The 16,960-nt window shown below is 41.7% G+C and overlaps 1 protein-coding gene across 1 annotated transcript; it reads right to left on the reverse strand.

Annotated features, from left to right (window-relative positions):
* Positions 1–5,181: 5,181 nt before the first annotated feature.
* LOC120812179 (ankyrin repeat domain-containing protein 34C-like) lies at positions 5,182–7,748 on the reverse strand. Its single transcript, XM_040167970.2, is given in 2 exon segments — positions 5,182–6,977; positions 6,980–7,748. Coding segments are annotated over 2 exon segments (1,611 nt in total). The 3' UTR covers positions 5,182–6,135.
* Positions 7,749–16,960: the final 9,212 nt, after the last annotated feature.

Here is a 16,960-nt window from a genome sequence, read left to right on the forward strand (position 1 = left end):
TGTGTTCTAATTCATCAGCCAATTCATAGTCACTAGAAACGATCCATGAATATGTGAGTTATATTAATGCATCATACTTGAGTTTGTTTGGATGCAAAAACATGTAAAGAAATTATTTTAATTTGATTTAATCTAGGCAAGGCAAGGCAATTTTTTTTGTATAGCGCTTTTCATACACAAGGCAGACTCAAAGTGCTTCACATCATAACATTTCATACAATAAAGTGAAATAAAATGCAGGAATTAAAAGACAATTAAAAACAGCAAATAAAATTATAAATTAAAATCTTATTTAAATTGTTTAATTAAAGGCAGAGGTTAAAGTGCAATGTAGGTAAAGTTTAGCAGAAGGCGAAGCTGAACATAAAAGTTTTCAGTCTTGTTTTAAACGTGGTCAGAGTTGGGGCAAGTCTTAAATCTTCAGGAAGTTTTATTCCAGCTGTTTGTTGCGTAGTAACTAAATGATGCTTTCCCATGATTTGTATTTACTCTGGGAATCACTAACAGATTGGTGTCAGAAGATCTTAGTGATCTTGAAGGCTTATGTAGAGGAAGCATATCAGTGATATACTTTGGCCCTAAACCATGTAGTGATTTATATGTGAGCAGTAGGATTTTGAAATGAATTCTCTGACATACTGGGAGCCAATGTAAGGATTTAAGAATTGGTGTAATGTGCTCACATTTTTTGGTCTTTGTTAGAACTCAAGCAGCAGCGTTCTGAACAAGCTGGAGCTGCCTGACAGTTTTTTTTGGAAGACCTGCAAGGAGACCATTACAATAGTCTAGCCTACTAGTTATAAAGGCAGTACAAGTGTTTCTAAGTCTTGAGCTGACATGAGCCCTCTAAGTCCTGCTACATTTTTGAGGTGGTAGTAGGCCGATTTTGTTACTGATTTGATGTGACTCTCCAAGTGTAAATCCGAATCCATAATAACCCCCAGATTTCTGGCTCTATTTGATGTTTTCAGGGACAGAGAGTGAAGGTGTTGGGTTACTTTAAACCTTTCTTTTTTAGCACCAAATACAACGATCTCAGTTTTGTCTTCATTCAGTTGTAGGAAATGTATCTATTGGGTCTATCATTTGTCGTGGATACCATGACATAGCTTTGTTAAAACTCCAGACAATAGAGAGATGCACAATGTGCAACAATGTAATGTAATATATGTGTAATTTCTATTGAGCTTTGACAAAAAGGTTTGTAGATAAACTACAGAGAAACTACAAACATATAATGCATTCAGATAAGAACCGGGAAAATGATACAGATATTTTCCCAGAGCAATATTTTCTTGTTGGGAAAAATAGCATAAGCTCACAGGATTTGTTTCATTAGCAAGAAAAGCCCAGCAACTTCCTCTAGGGGAGCGGCACAAGGGTTTTTTTGACATCCCGGATCATTCGCAGGATGGGTCCCGAATAGTCACGTTCTGAAAAGGGTCGTCAGAGGGCCCTCTAATTTTAGCACGGGAAGGTTTACCATACTGGGAGAGGGATTGGAAAGTGCAGTCACATGACGGCCTTGTTGGCGAGCCAGCCAAAGAGACATCCTGCAGGTCACCTCTAGAGTGTTCTTTGTTTGTGAACATTGCTTTGTTTGAGAACATTGGGGCCCTGCATTTACAAAAGTAAGGAATGCAATATCAGATAAAGATTTCTACAAACCAAACTGTCTCAAGTTGTATAAAAAATCTTCAAATAAGTGTTTATTATATAATGGAAAAGTCAGATGCTCGTGTCCTTGAAATGCAGTTTTTTGTTGCACATGTAATGAAGGACCGTAAATCAGGTTGACTTGGCTGCACAATGACATAATCTTTTGAGTTTCGACATGAACATTTGACCTTTTGGTATATAAACACTGTACACATGCTGCCCACCTTCACTTGCACTCTCAGATGTCACCCTGTAAACTCCAAGGTCAAAGCTATTTATTAAGTCCTCGTCCAGACTCATAATGGTGGACTCGCCTATAATGGGCTTCAAATTTAAGAAGAAACAATGACTTATTGAGCTGCCACATTACAACCCATCAATAAGCAAGAAACTAAATTATGTGTTTGAAGTTAGTTGCTCAGCTGCAGCTGTAATCAAAATTTAATTGAGATCTGAAGCTTTAATACTATTTTTACTGTCAAATTGCAGCTGCTTTTTCTCTTTTGTCTAATTGCACAGCAACAGAGACATCTTAATCTGCTCAAAGGAGTTTAGGATATTATTTGATGCTTTAGAAACTACTTCCCCAGTATTTCTACTTGTTCTGTATCCATGGATATAAAAGAATTAAACATAGTCCTGGTCCGTGATGTATGTGCTCCATCTACTGGCCTCTTTTAGAAGGACCTGAGAACGAGATGGTGAGCCAACACTGACTTCTGCTGGAGGATTTCTGCACATTTGATTTCAGATTAAGGATTTGTTCATCTAGCAACTACAACGCAAACGTAATTATCCCCATATAAATATATGTCTCAAAGCAGGGGCTACCACACACTTAAGCATTCTTTACTGAAAGCATAATATTATTAAATAAAACAGTTTCAAACCCAACACAAGCTGTTAACGTGCAATGCAAGGTGTGACAAGTAACATGACATTTGGACCTCTGCCATCATTATCATAATCAGTCACCTACTGTTAAAATATTGTAGCGTCGGGGTGTAGTGCGTCACTCAGCACACGCAGGCGAAGGGACGTGTGGGTAACAATCCTTTATTGTAGTTCTCCAGCAGCAGACATACAAAACCCCACGCTATCGGAACGCTCACTCTAACTTGCAGTCGGCAATAACATCAACCTCGGATTCCGCTAGCAAACTTGACTAGCTCCCCCAAAAACACGGGAGCACCCGCCTCCCACCGTCTCCCCCAATCACTGGCCACCCTCTGTCGAGCACGACCCGCAACTCCCCCTGATTGGCCAGCGTGCGGGGACTGACGTGAAACTGGCAGAACCCACTGCTGAACAGGGTCACTACAATATCATCACCATTGCAGGCTTTGAGTTGGTTTTAGATATATTTATTTACTACAATCCTTAATGCGTTGCCCCTTATTACAACCTTTAATATGTAATAACATTTATGTAGTTATTGATCCCATATTTGGGATCAGGAGGGCAGCAAAATCGATTGATACTTTAAAAATGACAAAACTCATCATTTCAGCATCCCCTTTATTTAACATATTCTTTAAAAAACAGGCATTCACTTCAGCTCATCTTACACAATTCTGGTCATTAAGATGATACTGATGTGGCTGTTATTACTTACTATATATTCCCGTTTTTACGTTATTGTATTTCAATTAGTATTTTATTTTAATTTTGCTTGCCATTTGAAATACTTTTTATTTCACTGCCATTTAAATTGTTGTTATTTATATTTATTTAGAAAAGTATTAATTATCATCATCATTATTATTATTATTATCCAGTATAGCGTCAGAAGTTGCCAATAGGAAAGCAACGTGGCTATTTAAAGTCAACTGTTGACACGGGACACACGAAACAGACAGTTAACCAACAGAAATACTTTTATGCTGCAGAAGCGGTGTGAGGAGGGTTCGCAGGACGATGCGGACCTTCACAGCGAAGACCTAAAACCATTGCTGCGTGACAGTGACGGGTGAATAGTTTTGGACAGGAGCGTCTCCGATCTCGTCTCTGTCACATAAAACAACTGAGTTGATTAGTGAGGTAGTTTACTTGATGATTTTAGAATAAGTGAGGCTGCATGCTCAGACAATGCAAATTCACATTCTCAAACGCGTCTCCATCAAAAATGCTGGAAATTTTTTTTACTCCTTGTTTCATTCGTGTGTAACATCATTAAAGCACAGCTTCAAAATGACTACTTATACTCACTAGTCCATAATATGAATAGAGGGATAGCTGTAGACCCATTTTTTTGATCTGTCCTGATATACAATGATGTCGTCAGGGATTAACACACAATAAAGCTAAAATGTCCATTGGGGTCCTATTTAAGAAAGGGATCCCGGAGACAGCAAAACAGCGTAAAACAACAACAAGACAATTCAAATGCAATTTACAATCAGACAAAACAAAGTTTGAGCACCTTCTAAGGAGTCTTAGAAGTTGACTTTAAAACAATCTTAACCTCTAAATTAACCAATTACAATAGATTGTTTTTCAGGAACTCCACTTACTGTAACTAAGTAAGAAAGAAAACGAAACAGAAACAGAAAATAGCAAATTGTAACTTCACTGATTTTCTCCAAGCAAATATTCAGCATTTTTTCTTGAACGCCTAAAACAATAAATTGATTAACAAAGTAGTTTCCAGTTCCAGTTTTAAGGCAGAGATATGGTAAAAAATTGAAAGTTGAACGTGTTTAATCTTTAAGGGTGAAGATGAATGTTGTGTGTTCCCTCTTACAGGAGCAGTGTTATTTGGTGTGTAGAAATGGTCGGCAGGTGGAATGTGCCGCAGCAAAGCCTCGCTGGAGGGAAAGACCGTCTTGATCACCGGAGGCAACACTGGGATTGGCAAAGAAACAGCCGTTGACCTGGCTAGAAGGGGTTAGCAACTTATACTGGTTTCATATTTTGTCAATATCTAATTCAATTTGAAATAATAAAAAATAAAAAAATGCAGCTGTCTAGCAAGCTATTCACAAAGTAAACTAGCTAATGTTCTCTTTACACGAGAGTTGGTTAACAAGCTGCAAGGTAAGAAAACGTGATAAATATCCCTCTAAATAGTCAATTCCTGTCATAATGATGTACAGAATACCCTTCTAGTACTGCAGTATTCTGTCCAGGATCCAGTCCTGTATGATTAGTGACCCTGTGATTTCCATCCGGATTCATCATTGTATCCTGAATGAAAACTCATACTTGTAACTAAATTAGCAGTGTTGTAACGGATGGAGCCACATGTTTAAGACTCAATTCTGCTCTGATTGCAGCGACTTGCGCCCCTAAATCCGCTGCTCCACAGGGTCTGGATGATGAAGCTGCCAAGAAGCTGTGGGATCTGAGTGCCTCTATGGTCGGTCTGATATAATCACAGTGACATGGATGATGTTCGTCATCATCTCCATAGTACCATCGGCCTGCCCGGGGAAGGACCCGTGCTCTTTTTAATGAGCATCTGTGTTGCTGCTGACAGCTGAGCTCCTACTCAATGTGACAAATGAGTAAATAGACAGAACGTCATAAGGGATAGACATTTATTCCGAATATACAACAAACTAATTGCAAAAATACTATGGATTTTTCTCAAACAGTAGCAATGCTTCACAGCTAAGTTACATGGAAGCGGTATGATCTTCAGTTTCGATTGCCATTAGCGTGAAATGACATTTCTACTGACAAGTTTCACCAATGCCTGTGTTGACTAAGGGCTCCAATGCCATTCTTTGTTAGAGACATTACGTGTAGAATTACATGTGCTTTGAAGGTTTTTGTAACACTGTTGATAGCAACATTTTCATTTTCTTTTCTATTGGGCAATAAAGTGCTGTTATACATGGCCCATCATTTTACCTCTTTGTTAGGTCATATTTTTCATTCATTCACATCACGTATATTCAGTTTGTTTCATGTGAGTCCAACAACATTGAAACAAAACACATTTTGGTTACATTAAAAATGCTCCTATTGCATTAAATGTATCTGTCCACTGTTTTTTTTTGTTATTTGTTTCTTTATCTTAAAGGCACTTTGTACAAATTTGCTACAAACAGTCAAATCTCATCTTACTCAAAGCTACATCTCAGACAAGTGCATCACGTTTTCTAAAATAAAAAAATCCATTAACGGTTCTAATTACATTTGCACAATGTGCACCCAAGTGGCCTGCTGGCTACAAATGGACCCTGTGTGTTCCCTACGCATTACATCTTCATTTTAGACAGTGTGAGATGCATGTAGTGGTAAGATATATTATAACATTTTTTTGTGCTAAGGCCGTGTCCTGTATTTGACCCTGATGTGCAAAGAGCAGCATGATACAAAATGTTGCTTTGCAGCTGCGCACTGAGAAGGGAGAGCGGTCAACTCGATCTCATAGACGCTGCAAAGCAAAGGACTCCTGTTCATGGCCTTGGTTCATATCTTATTCTGAGCTTTCGTTCCGGATCCACGTTTTTACTTTATGTCAATTAATTATGATTTGCACCGGCCACTGAGGAGGATCTTGTGTGTGTGTGTGCTACCCTCAGCTTCAAAATCAGAAAGCTGCTTCATCTGCTCCACTTGCATAGAGTGCCTTCTCACAAGTTTTTTCTTGGACTTGAGGCCACCTCTCTTTGGTGTGTTCGGTGCTACTGGAGCTATAGATCTGATACCCGTGGCTAGGGGTGAGGAAGGCTTGCTACTAGCCCCAATGTCAGGGATGGGCGGGTTTGGGTTGAAGTTGAGAGGGGGCAGATCGCCGGGCCTGGTGTGGGAGATGTGGTCCAGCAACAGCGTGCCCGAGCCCCTCCTCTCCAGGAGGCCCGTTGCGCGTCTGTGTGCCGTGCTGGGCGAGGACGTGCTGCCGTTGCTGTCTAGAGACTCTCTGGAGCTGGTTAGCATCGCAAGCGGAGAAGTGTTCAGTTTCCTTCGTTCCACCGGGACCTTAGGGGAGTCTAGCGTGGCGGAGCCTGAGTAGAGCTGGGAGTCCGAGTCATAGTGATCGGTCTCCAGGTGTCTCCTGTGCACCGTGTCTCTCAAACTGGCATGTCCAGCGGTGCCACTGCTGCCCTCCTGCTCCGTGGGCACAGTGCTGCGTCGCACCAGCGGCTGGTGCTGGCCTGGAGATCTCTCATATGAGGCTTTGGACGTTGGAGGAACTGATATTGAGGTTGTGATTTTGCAGGGTTGTTCAGGCACCAGCGGAAAAAAACTGTCCTTTCCGTCCACACTGCTCTGTCTAGATAAAGCTGACCTCTTATTCAGACAGAGTCCGTTAACCCCTGCTGCGACGTTGTCTTCTGAGCTGGCTTTTTTACTCTCCTCGTAGGCGCGGCCGCCAGGACTGAGGGAGCAATCAGGCCCCAGGGCTCTGACTGCAGCCTCTTCAGCTGAGGCAAACGGGCGCGTTTGGGGTTCGCCAGCCAGCGTGCCGGAGAGGTCAGCCCGTTGGCGAGCTTAGCAGCTGAATTGGAGGTTTTCAGCTTGGTCTGGAAACTGAAAACTGTGTTTTGCTGCTCTTGCTCAGGTGTGGGCGACGCAGTGACATTGATGTCAGACGGAGAGGTGCAGTATGCATCCAGCTCTGGTGATGGGGGGACATTTAGGTACTGTTTGGTCGTTTTGGTGCCAGAGGGTAACTTGTCCGTGGTGATTATGATTACCTCCTTGCCTTTCGCTTTGCAGGCGTCCAAGAGCAGTTTGAGCGTCTCCTTGTTATCTGCGTTGATGGCATAGACCAGCGCTGAGGCCCCGCTCCTGTCCTCCAGACTGGGATCAGCTCCGTTGCTCAGCAGGTGGTCCACCACCTCATGTCCAGCCTTGTGAATGCAGGCTTGCATTAGAGCGGTCTTACCGGCTTTGTCCTGTATGTTGGGGTCTGCCTGGTTGTCCAGCAGGTATTTCACCAGCTTCGACTTGCTCACGCTCTGCTGGTCGGTGTGTGTGGACATGCAGGCCACCATGAGTGGTGTCTCTCCACGTTCGTTGCTCTCATTAATATACGCTCCTCCTTCCAACAGGAGCCTGGTGAGTCTCAAGCGTCTGAGCCACACCGCCTTCAGGAGTGAATTTCCATCCGTCCGCAGCTCCAGTATATCTGCCATCTCCCAGCCAGTCGCAGATTGTGTGGAATTTACAGCTCACTGCCCTTCGAAGAAAACATTGATGTAGTTAACACTCATGTTGTCGGTTTCTCTCTGTTGCTAAATCAACACCAGCAGGTGGCGCTCCTTCACAACGATACCGTTAAAAACGTAACTTACAGCTCCACATTTTCGATATAGTAAATATATATGCTTTATATAAAAATGACAGTAATGTGTAAAAATGTTTTTGTTGTTGTTGTCTAGAGTGGAAACTGATCACGGCCATGCCCAAAAAATACCACGCACGAGACAGCATGGTTACAGCACCTGTTAGATTCTTAAACGATGGATGATTTGATATTAAAAATCAAAGTTTATCCTGTTACGGGAGCTCACGTTTGTCTTTTCTGTGAAAGGGACGAAGAGCGTCGAACAAAAGCATCGTTCGTTCGAGTGCGCAAAAGCATCAGGCGTGATCGTCTTTAAAAAAGAGGAAGAATATCAGTAGATATTCGACGACAACGAGATTTATTTAAATAATACCAACAAAAAAAATGAAATGAAATAGTGTCAAACCCAATGGGGTCCGACAGGTGACATGACGCGGAGGAGTCACTGTCCGTGGTTCTCATTTGGGATAACTTAACAAACGGTATGCATTACAATGCCTTTGGTTTGTCGACTTCCCCCGTTAAATCCCGCCTCTGAGATTGTGTTTATTTTATAGATTTTTGTTCAAATTGTATTCAATAGTGTGCATACACCTCACGTTGAGAGTGTGTGAGTGAGAGTGGCGAACCGCATTATTTTCGAGTCTCCTCAAAGACGAACGAAGCAGCGACGCGAAACGACATACAGTTGAATTAATCACCTTTCATTTTCAATCATTTTATAGTTTGTATAATTTTGCAGGACAATCTAACGTCTGCTTATTGTCTTACCTGGTCACGGGAGAGGTTTCTCATGCTCAAAGTATCCAGCGCTTTCCCGCGTGTAAAGGGGGAAGAAAATCGTGGGCAAATGAATGATTCAGAACCAAAGTTTCTTGCAGTTCTTCTCGCAATATCCCTATTTTTTCAACCGCGACTGAAGCGACCTAGTTGAGTGCACAGGGCGCCGAAACCTTTGAGGACTCGAGCGGTGCCGCTTTTGTTATGGAGGCTCACCACATCAGTCCAATGGGGAGTATTCCGCTCACTGCGCACTCAAGGATCACAACCCGAAGGTGCTATTGGTTATAAATAACTTACTTTCTTGCTTCTGGAATGAAACGTGAATTCTCCTGACGTCACCCAGTGAGCACAAGACGTAACTTCAACGTTGAAATATGGTTGAAATCGGGTTGAAATGAGGTCTGAACGTCTAAGACCTCATTTCAACGTCTTTTCAACCGGCTAAAAATGGGATAAAACATCAACGTGCCAGAAAACGTCAATTTGTTGACAAATGTGTCATGATGTAACGTAAGGTTGAAAGATAGACGATATTAACGTTAAGATTTTTATAATAATTAATGAACTGGTCGGCGAAATTTGGTCTACGCGAAGACGTGATTTCAACGTATTTAATATTTCACTTAAAACGTCATAAATATGAAACTACGGACTGCGTGCTGTTAATAAGATGCGTTTAAGACATAATAATGCGGGCAGGTTCAAACATTACTTGTAAACACGTGACTCCGCTCACATCTGTAACGCGCATGCGCGAGTTCTTAGACGCCTGCAGAGCTCCGAGCGGACGAGGCGAAGTTACGGCAGCGGAGCGACATGAACGGGCTGATAGAACCACGACTACCGGCTCCACTACTCTGTAAGTACGGGAGTGTTTGGATGAAGCACACATGGAACTATAACCGGGTGTTTTACTTGTGCTGCCCACCCGATACGGGAAAGACGGTCCTTTTTGTTAAGCTAGTTAGCGTTAGCGCAGGTAGTTTGCTAGTTAGCATGCTAGCTTGCAGCATGATAGCGTGCAGCATGATGACCTGGACCAAAAGTAAACATCCCAGAATATTTTTCGTGTGTTTGGTGTTACTAATGCGTTAGGTTGTTGCTGTACCCATAAATGTTATTGCATTTCACATTGAGATCACATTGAGACACATTTATCAACAAATTGACGTTTTCTGGCACGTTGATGTTTCATCCCATTTTTAGCCGGTTGAAAAGACGTTGAAATGAGGTCTTAGACGTTTAGACCTCATTTCAACCCGATTTCAACCATATTTCAACGTTAAAATTGCGTCTTGTGCTCACTGGGATAGACGACTACGAATAGACGTTGAAACAACTTTCACTTTTGAACCGTTTTGCAACGTCTTTTCAACATCGGGCATCGACGTCTTTTAAACGTCTTTTCAACCAAAAAATGCTCACATTTATCAACAAATTGACATTTTCTGGCACGTTGATGTTTCATCCCATTTTTAGACGGTTGAAATGAGGTCTGAGACGTTCAGACCTCATTTCAACCAGATTTCAACGTTGAAATTACGTCTTGTGCTCACTGGGGTGAAGCCGTTTCACGATCCTGCTTTAAGGTGTGAAAATGTCTTCTTAAAAGGCGCTTAGTAGCGCAAATAACACACAAACCTGCTTTGATCGAGTTTCCGAACCGAAACTGTGATCGACGCAAGATAAACCCCGGTGACGCACATTGCTTCTGCAAAAAAAAGTATAGTCCGTATAAGTATAAGCCAACATGTTTTAACGCAAAGCGCGCTTACTTCTTGTTTCTTGCTCACACACGAATCTAGCTTTTTTAACCTTTAGGCTTTTATTGTTTTCTATTCAATTTTTGTAAACGTTTTCGCTTTTTTTATATAAATAAAAATTCTCCTTTTTGGGGAACAAAAGACCATTTGTTTCCGGGGGATTCCTTTCCACTGAGGGGCCTCTTCCAAGGGGCCGAATGACAAGAACACCGCTTCCAAACCTGCCGGTGAGTGCCCTTATCTTGATACATAGAGGTACCAGTCATCCCTCAAGGGCATTAGGGACCTAATCGGTATGTAAGGACGAGCTCACTCGACGGAGGGGTTACAGGTCAAACATATACGTAGGGACCGGGTGAGAACTTAATCAAAAGGTTCCTTAAACTCAATAAAGTGTTAGAATGAGTATCACGAATGTATCGTCTTAACAACCTACTTCACCATCATCCGCGTTAGATATTCGCAGGGAAGATAAGCAATACTGTGTGTACCGAACAAATACGAGTCAGCTAAAAAACCTTAAGGAATATGATCCATATTAGAACTCACTCGCTAATAACGATGAGATAAACAGTGACTATAAAGTAGTTCCTTTTACATCTCGCTGGTGCAAACCAACACCTGCCCTTCTGGCGAGTAGTAATTGAGAGGAGCATTATTCAAGAGCATTATACAGACAACAGATTTTCTGGGTGATCACTGTGTATGTCGGCTGTATCCTAGGAGATTGGTGCATATCTAATAAGGAATTTGTTACTCATTTTGCAGAGTGGGCACTTTGATGTCGTCCGTGCTGAATTTTCTCTTTTCGCTCAACAGCCTCCTAATGAAGCTGAGGGGCTAAAGCTTCCAAATCGGTTGCTTATCAGTTATCGGTAGTTGTTGTGGAGCCTTTAATTGGATATTTTGAAATGGGAGGCGCTTTAATGGCCTGTCAGTAATCAAGTGGTTAAGATGTATATCCACAGATGACAGTATTGTTAAAATCATTACGAACTTTACCATCAATATTCCAACCGAACACTTACTTCTTCATGTTGTATTCTCCTCTCATCCAGATCGACAAGTGTGTCTGCAGTTTATCTCGTATACTTTCATTAACTGTAGAAGTAATTATTGGCAAAATTGGTTTCTTGGTAGAATCTGTCACACCTGTCATCCAAACCTTTTAATAATAGCATGTGTGCTATTTTATATCCGTGTTAGTTATATATTTGCCGAATGAGGAAGAAGTGTTGATGTGGGTTTAAATTCATTTCAGCGCGTCCAATGTTTCATCGCAGTGGGTTTCGGCGCCGCTTCTGCCAGATGTTCGGGTCCCCCGGGTTCCCTCAATGTGGCTACGTCAGTTTGGATGTTCTGACAGTAAGTTAGAGAACTTCACTCTGCTCACAGTTCACACCCCTGAGACTGTGACGTCTATGACACCACGAGGCGCTCTGACCGAAATACACCTCCTCTGCAGCACAAGGTGGGGAGCTTTTTCTGTGTCGGTTGTCGTCGATGACGTCAAATCATTCCTGTATGTCCTCGAGGATGTCAGGGCTCATCTGCAGAATCAGACATGACAGGACGGAACCCGATGAGCCAGGCCGCTGCAGAATGAGTCCTCTCTAGGTGGCAGAACTAACAATAGATTTGAAGCTCCATAAACATGGCTGCACGGCCCGCCACCTATTAATTCAGGACTGGATTCCTGCCCTACTGGGTACACACATAATGAGTCAGGGAGCAACTGAATCAGGCGTATACACTTATAGCAGGTTGAACTTTACGTCTCTTCATATATTGTCTAAGGAATACAATCAGCCACATTCCTGCTCCTCTAACACCACGGCTGCATGGAGCTTTTTTTCGTTCAGGGAGCTGATTGTTGTTCAGGTTCCTGATAAGAACGTACCACAGTGTGTTGCAGGTGGGTCTGATCAGCCGTGTTGGGTGGTGGGAAGAGCTGACAGGTACCAGAGGAAAAGCACAAGTCAGTGATTATTGCTGGGTGCTAAAAGAAAGGGAGCTGTGAGGCAATGAAAGCTGTCGCACTGCACGTGTTCCAACTCCTCTTACACACTTTCTGGTTTTCTTCATGCATTGAGATTGAGCGTGAAAATGCTGTATGTTGTTGTAGGCGTATTTTATTACAGCATTGCTATGAGTCAAGTGTTGAAATGTTGCAACGCAGGTCTTTAGCATAGGGTGATAATTAAATATGATGATTTATTATTGTATATTATCATCCTGGCAATTTGCTATTTTATTTCTAAAGCACATTTCAACAACAAGGTGATAAAAAATTACCTTAAGCAAGAAAATTTGATTGAAACGGATAGGGAAAACTATCATTAAAAAAACAAAAATAGAATAAAATTTGAAGCATAGTTAAGAGTACCAAGATCTCTGAAATGCAGAAATGGGCAGCACCAAAGTCGTCAGATGGAATCATATAGCGATGGACTATATATCAAGGTATTTCAACGCAGAATTTGTCTAAAATAATAATGACAAGCAAAGTCAATGGTCTGCATTCAAATGATTAATTAAATGGCAATATTTCAATCCAAGCCCTGAATATTAACCTCATAGTGGCACGGAAGATAATCAGAACATAACAATGGTCAGGAGCATCAGTGTCTGGGAAGCATGAATCATTTTTGCCAATCCATTGAGTCGCTAAAAATAGAAAAATTGTCACAAAAGTCATATGAATACATCCAAAGTAGTTTAGATATTTCAGTCTGGATCAAATGGCAGGGCAAACCTGGGTTTGTTAAAATGGGATAAAATGTCACACCCCTGTTCAGTCAATCATGGTCATATCAATAAGCAGTCTTTGATCTGAATTGAAGCAAAGGAGGGTTACCTGATATTTAAGATGTTTTATTGTTATTTCAAATAACTGCGTATACAGTTAAACAAACCTTGAAGTTATAACTCGGCATCCTAGTGTTTAAAGTGTAGTATCACCTGCACACCTCTCACATACTCTCTTTCTCTCTCTTCCTCTGAATCTGAGTGCTTCGGCTGACACAGTTGGCTGGGTTTCCAGTGTTTGTATCCTGCTGTTTGTGCATATAGACTGGGCAGAACTCGCAGCAGAGTTTCCGACGGGGGGTAGAGCGAGCAAAGGCTCTGCTTAAATCCCAACTCACCTGGTTTTTAATCCCCCGTCCTCTCTGATTTTGATTCAAAACAGGCATGACAACGACACGCCACCACACTGCGATCTGGCCACTGACCTGTCTACAAAAATGGATAATATACATATTTAAAATACACAGCGCGGAGTTAAAGGGAGGACCAATTCAGTTTACTGGTGTCCTTGTGAGGCCCATAGCGCTGACACCCCTGTTTGTGTTGCCCCGGGCCACGAGCTCTCATACCTGACCGAGCAGATGGAGATAAGAACCAGTTATCTTTGCCTCGCAGCGCTCAGCATCCCAAAGGGAGATCACCTCTCAGAGTAAACACAGCAGCCTGGGATTTAATCAAACCAGAAGAATACCATTCACTCCATGTCTCTGCAACTTCCATCTACAGTCACTTAAAAAGCACTGACACGGCATCATGCGGAAATCAATTCATTGGTGTCATCCAAATGGCATATTGAGCTTTGTTCACACTTGACTTTTATATCTCAAACTACTATGGTTAAAGCTCCCAAAGCTAAAGCTAATTCTATATTTTACACATGTAAATCTTTCATGGTCGATCAAACCCGTCATTAAAAGGTTTGTGTTCATATAGTAGACCATCTCTCATAAACTAACCCTAAAGCTTAATAAATGCAGTGATTTAATACTTGCCTCCCCAATAAAACCCTTAGAGTAAGACTTAATATACGACTTAATTTGACAGAGCACATAAATAACTCCATCAGTGACACAACAGCAGACACGGCAACCTTTCTACACAAAGAGGTTGATTTGAGCGATCTGATGCCAAAACTATTGCAGGTGAAGCCACACACTTAAATCTCTGAATCCGTCATCAATTTTTCAGCTATGAAACTACACTTATCGATTTTCTTCAGACCACTTGGGGAGTGAAAACACAACCCTGGCATATTATCACCTGTAGATGTGTAGACCTTGTTGATGATCGTGTTCACACTGAGCAACATGTTCAGTCTCCTTTTTTAGTCTCAATCAACAACCAAAACAAAACGTTGAGCTAAAGGGAAACGGAGCTGTTTTTTCCAAATAATTCATGGTCATGTTATATTTGAAGATGTATTGATTTTAAGTTGTTTTCCTAATGACTCAGTCTTTGTTAGCAGATGGAGGACGAACTGGTGTTGGCCGTCTTCACTTCTCTTCATGATTCAGTTCACTTTGGCTCCAAATAGAGGAACATGGCTCTGAGTGGCACTTGTTTGGTCAGATGACATCATTGTGTCTTGTTTTGAAAGCTTTTCAAAGGTACTCAGTCCAGATAAAGACTTCCTATCTACCCTGTTATTTACGTCGTCATTACATTCCAAATGCATCACTGAATTGGGTTTCGCGAGGACTTGTGGTCCTTCCATTTCTGATTGCAAACATCCAGTGGAGTTGGTGACGTTTCTCAGCTTCCCTCCCGTTGTGCCTCCTCCGAATGACAAATGTGGGAGAGGTTGTGTGACAATATCTATATCAGTGTTTTTGTGCTAAATAGTTATCTATATCTATGAATCAAAGCACGACACTATGTACAGTTAACGTACAGAATTTAAGAAAAGTGATCTTTACATTGAGGATTATTTTCCTCTTCAGGAAAGCTGTGTCGACCCACGACGCCGCTCCGTGTTCAGTGGGACGCTGATTTTGTTGATCAAAGGGTTCACAGGGTTTTTCATTGTCCACGGTTGCCTTAACAAAATGGTCACAAAGCGTAATTGGCGGCAGCTGTGGAAAATATCTGAACCACGCAAGAGGCTAATCAATTGTTTTTTTGTTTTTTATAGGAAAGACTTGAAGAAATAACAAAGGTTTTATTCAAAAACGAACAAAGTATGAATATACAACGGAAAATAAAATGGTGAAGTGTGAAAGTAGGCATATGAGGGGTGTAGTGGAAATGCATGGATGCATCAAGTGTAGATGTTGAGAGGTGTACTTAAACAAAACGCATACTCTAACAAAGACTGGATCAAAATGGTGCTGGGAGAGAGAGAGAGAGAGAGAGCGAGCAGGCTGGGCATCAGGAACTTTAACACCTGGCTAGCTCCACCCAAAGGTGCAACCTGTCACCTTAACGGGTCTCCTCCAGCTCCACCCGTCTCCAATCTGCAAACAAGAACATAGAGAAGGAGACATGGCGGCCAGAGGGCCGTAACACTCTGAAATCCATTACACGCTCTGCAGTTGCACTGCGACAACACAGTTCTAAACCTGCGATTTATCAAATGCTGCTCGCTCCATAATGGGGCTGCTGTGGAACTAAGATCTTTTCTCAGCTGCTGTGATCTTGACTCTTAATACATTAGAATTGTTGCAAAATCGTCAGGTGATAATTTCATTTTCAACCGGTCGGAAGCTTTTCTGTGTGCGAGTTGGAAATTCTGTTGCGTCACAGGAGTTTCCGCTCCATTGACACGAGAAGATGTGGCTGTTTTACAGTGTTACTGTTGATACAGGCACAGATGCAGGGGATGTGCCCTAAATAAATATGTAAGTAGCCATGCTGAGTTCCCGGTCCTCCTGCTGCTCCCACTGATGCTATTGATCTAATTGCTCTAGTAAAGCCCAAATACCTCAACTAAAATATTCCCGGTGTAGTCAGCAAAAGGAAGCGTTATTGTCTTATCATCATTTTCATATTCTTCTGGCCTGCACACACAACAACTTTGTTGACTGGCACCATCTGTGTAAATTACGCTGCAGATGATGGGAACCTTGCTGTATGCATTCATGAAGCTCTAGATGACATCAAGATGTGCACAACACCGTTGTCGGGCATTGACGTGAGGTTAAATCATTTGCATATGATTATTTTGGATTGACGAAGCACACAACGAGACAAAAGGAGGGAATGGGATGGAATTATATACATAAACTACATACGTTTTATACTATATATATACATACAGTATATAATCTTAATTTATCTATCCAATGTATACCTTGTCCCATTTATGTGTTTTATACACTTTGTATCAAACACGTTTCAATTATCACCAATACACGATTAGTTCCTTTGTTTGTAAACAACCTCACAGGTAGAAAATCATGCACAGATACTAGAAGAGCAAAGAATTAACGTCTCACACTAACTGGAGCAACACCAACGAGAGTAATGTCTTTGAGTATTTTTAGGGATGATTAATGTTATTCCAAAGCCAGAGGACAACCGACCAGAGAGAGCAGGATCCATGAGGGAATTTAGTCAGAATTGAATGAGGTCATTTGAGAAAAATAAGGTAGAAATAGTGAACGTGCAAATACAGCACCCTACTTTTAGTAGTTTGCTTTTGTTTTTCAGATGCGATGGTTTATTGTCAAATATCTCCAAAGTATTATAATTAGATGAGAAAAAAATG

The sequence above is a fragment of the Gasterosteus aculeatus genome, chromosome Y, assembly GCF_964276395.1.
Source record: "Gasterosteus aculeatus chromosome Y, fGasAcu3.hap1.1, whole genome shotgun sequence".
In the NCBI taxonomy this organism is placed as follows: domain Eukaryota; kingdom Metazoa; phylum Chordata; class Actinopteri; order Perciformes; family Gasterosteidae; genus Gasterosteus; species Gasterosteus aculeatus.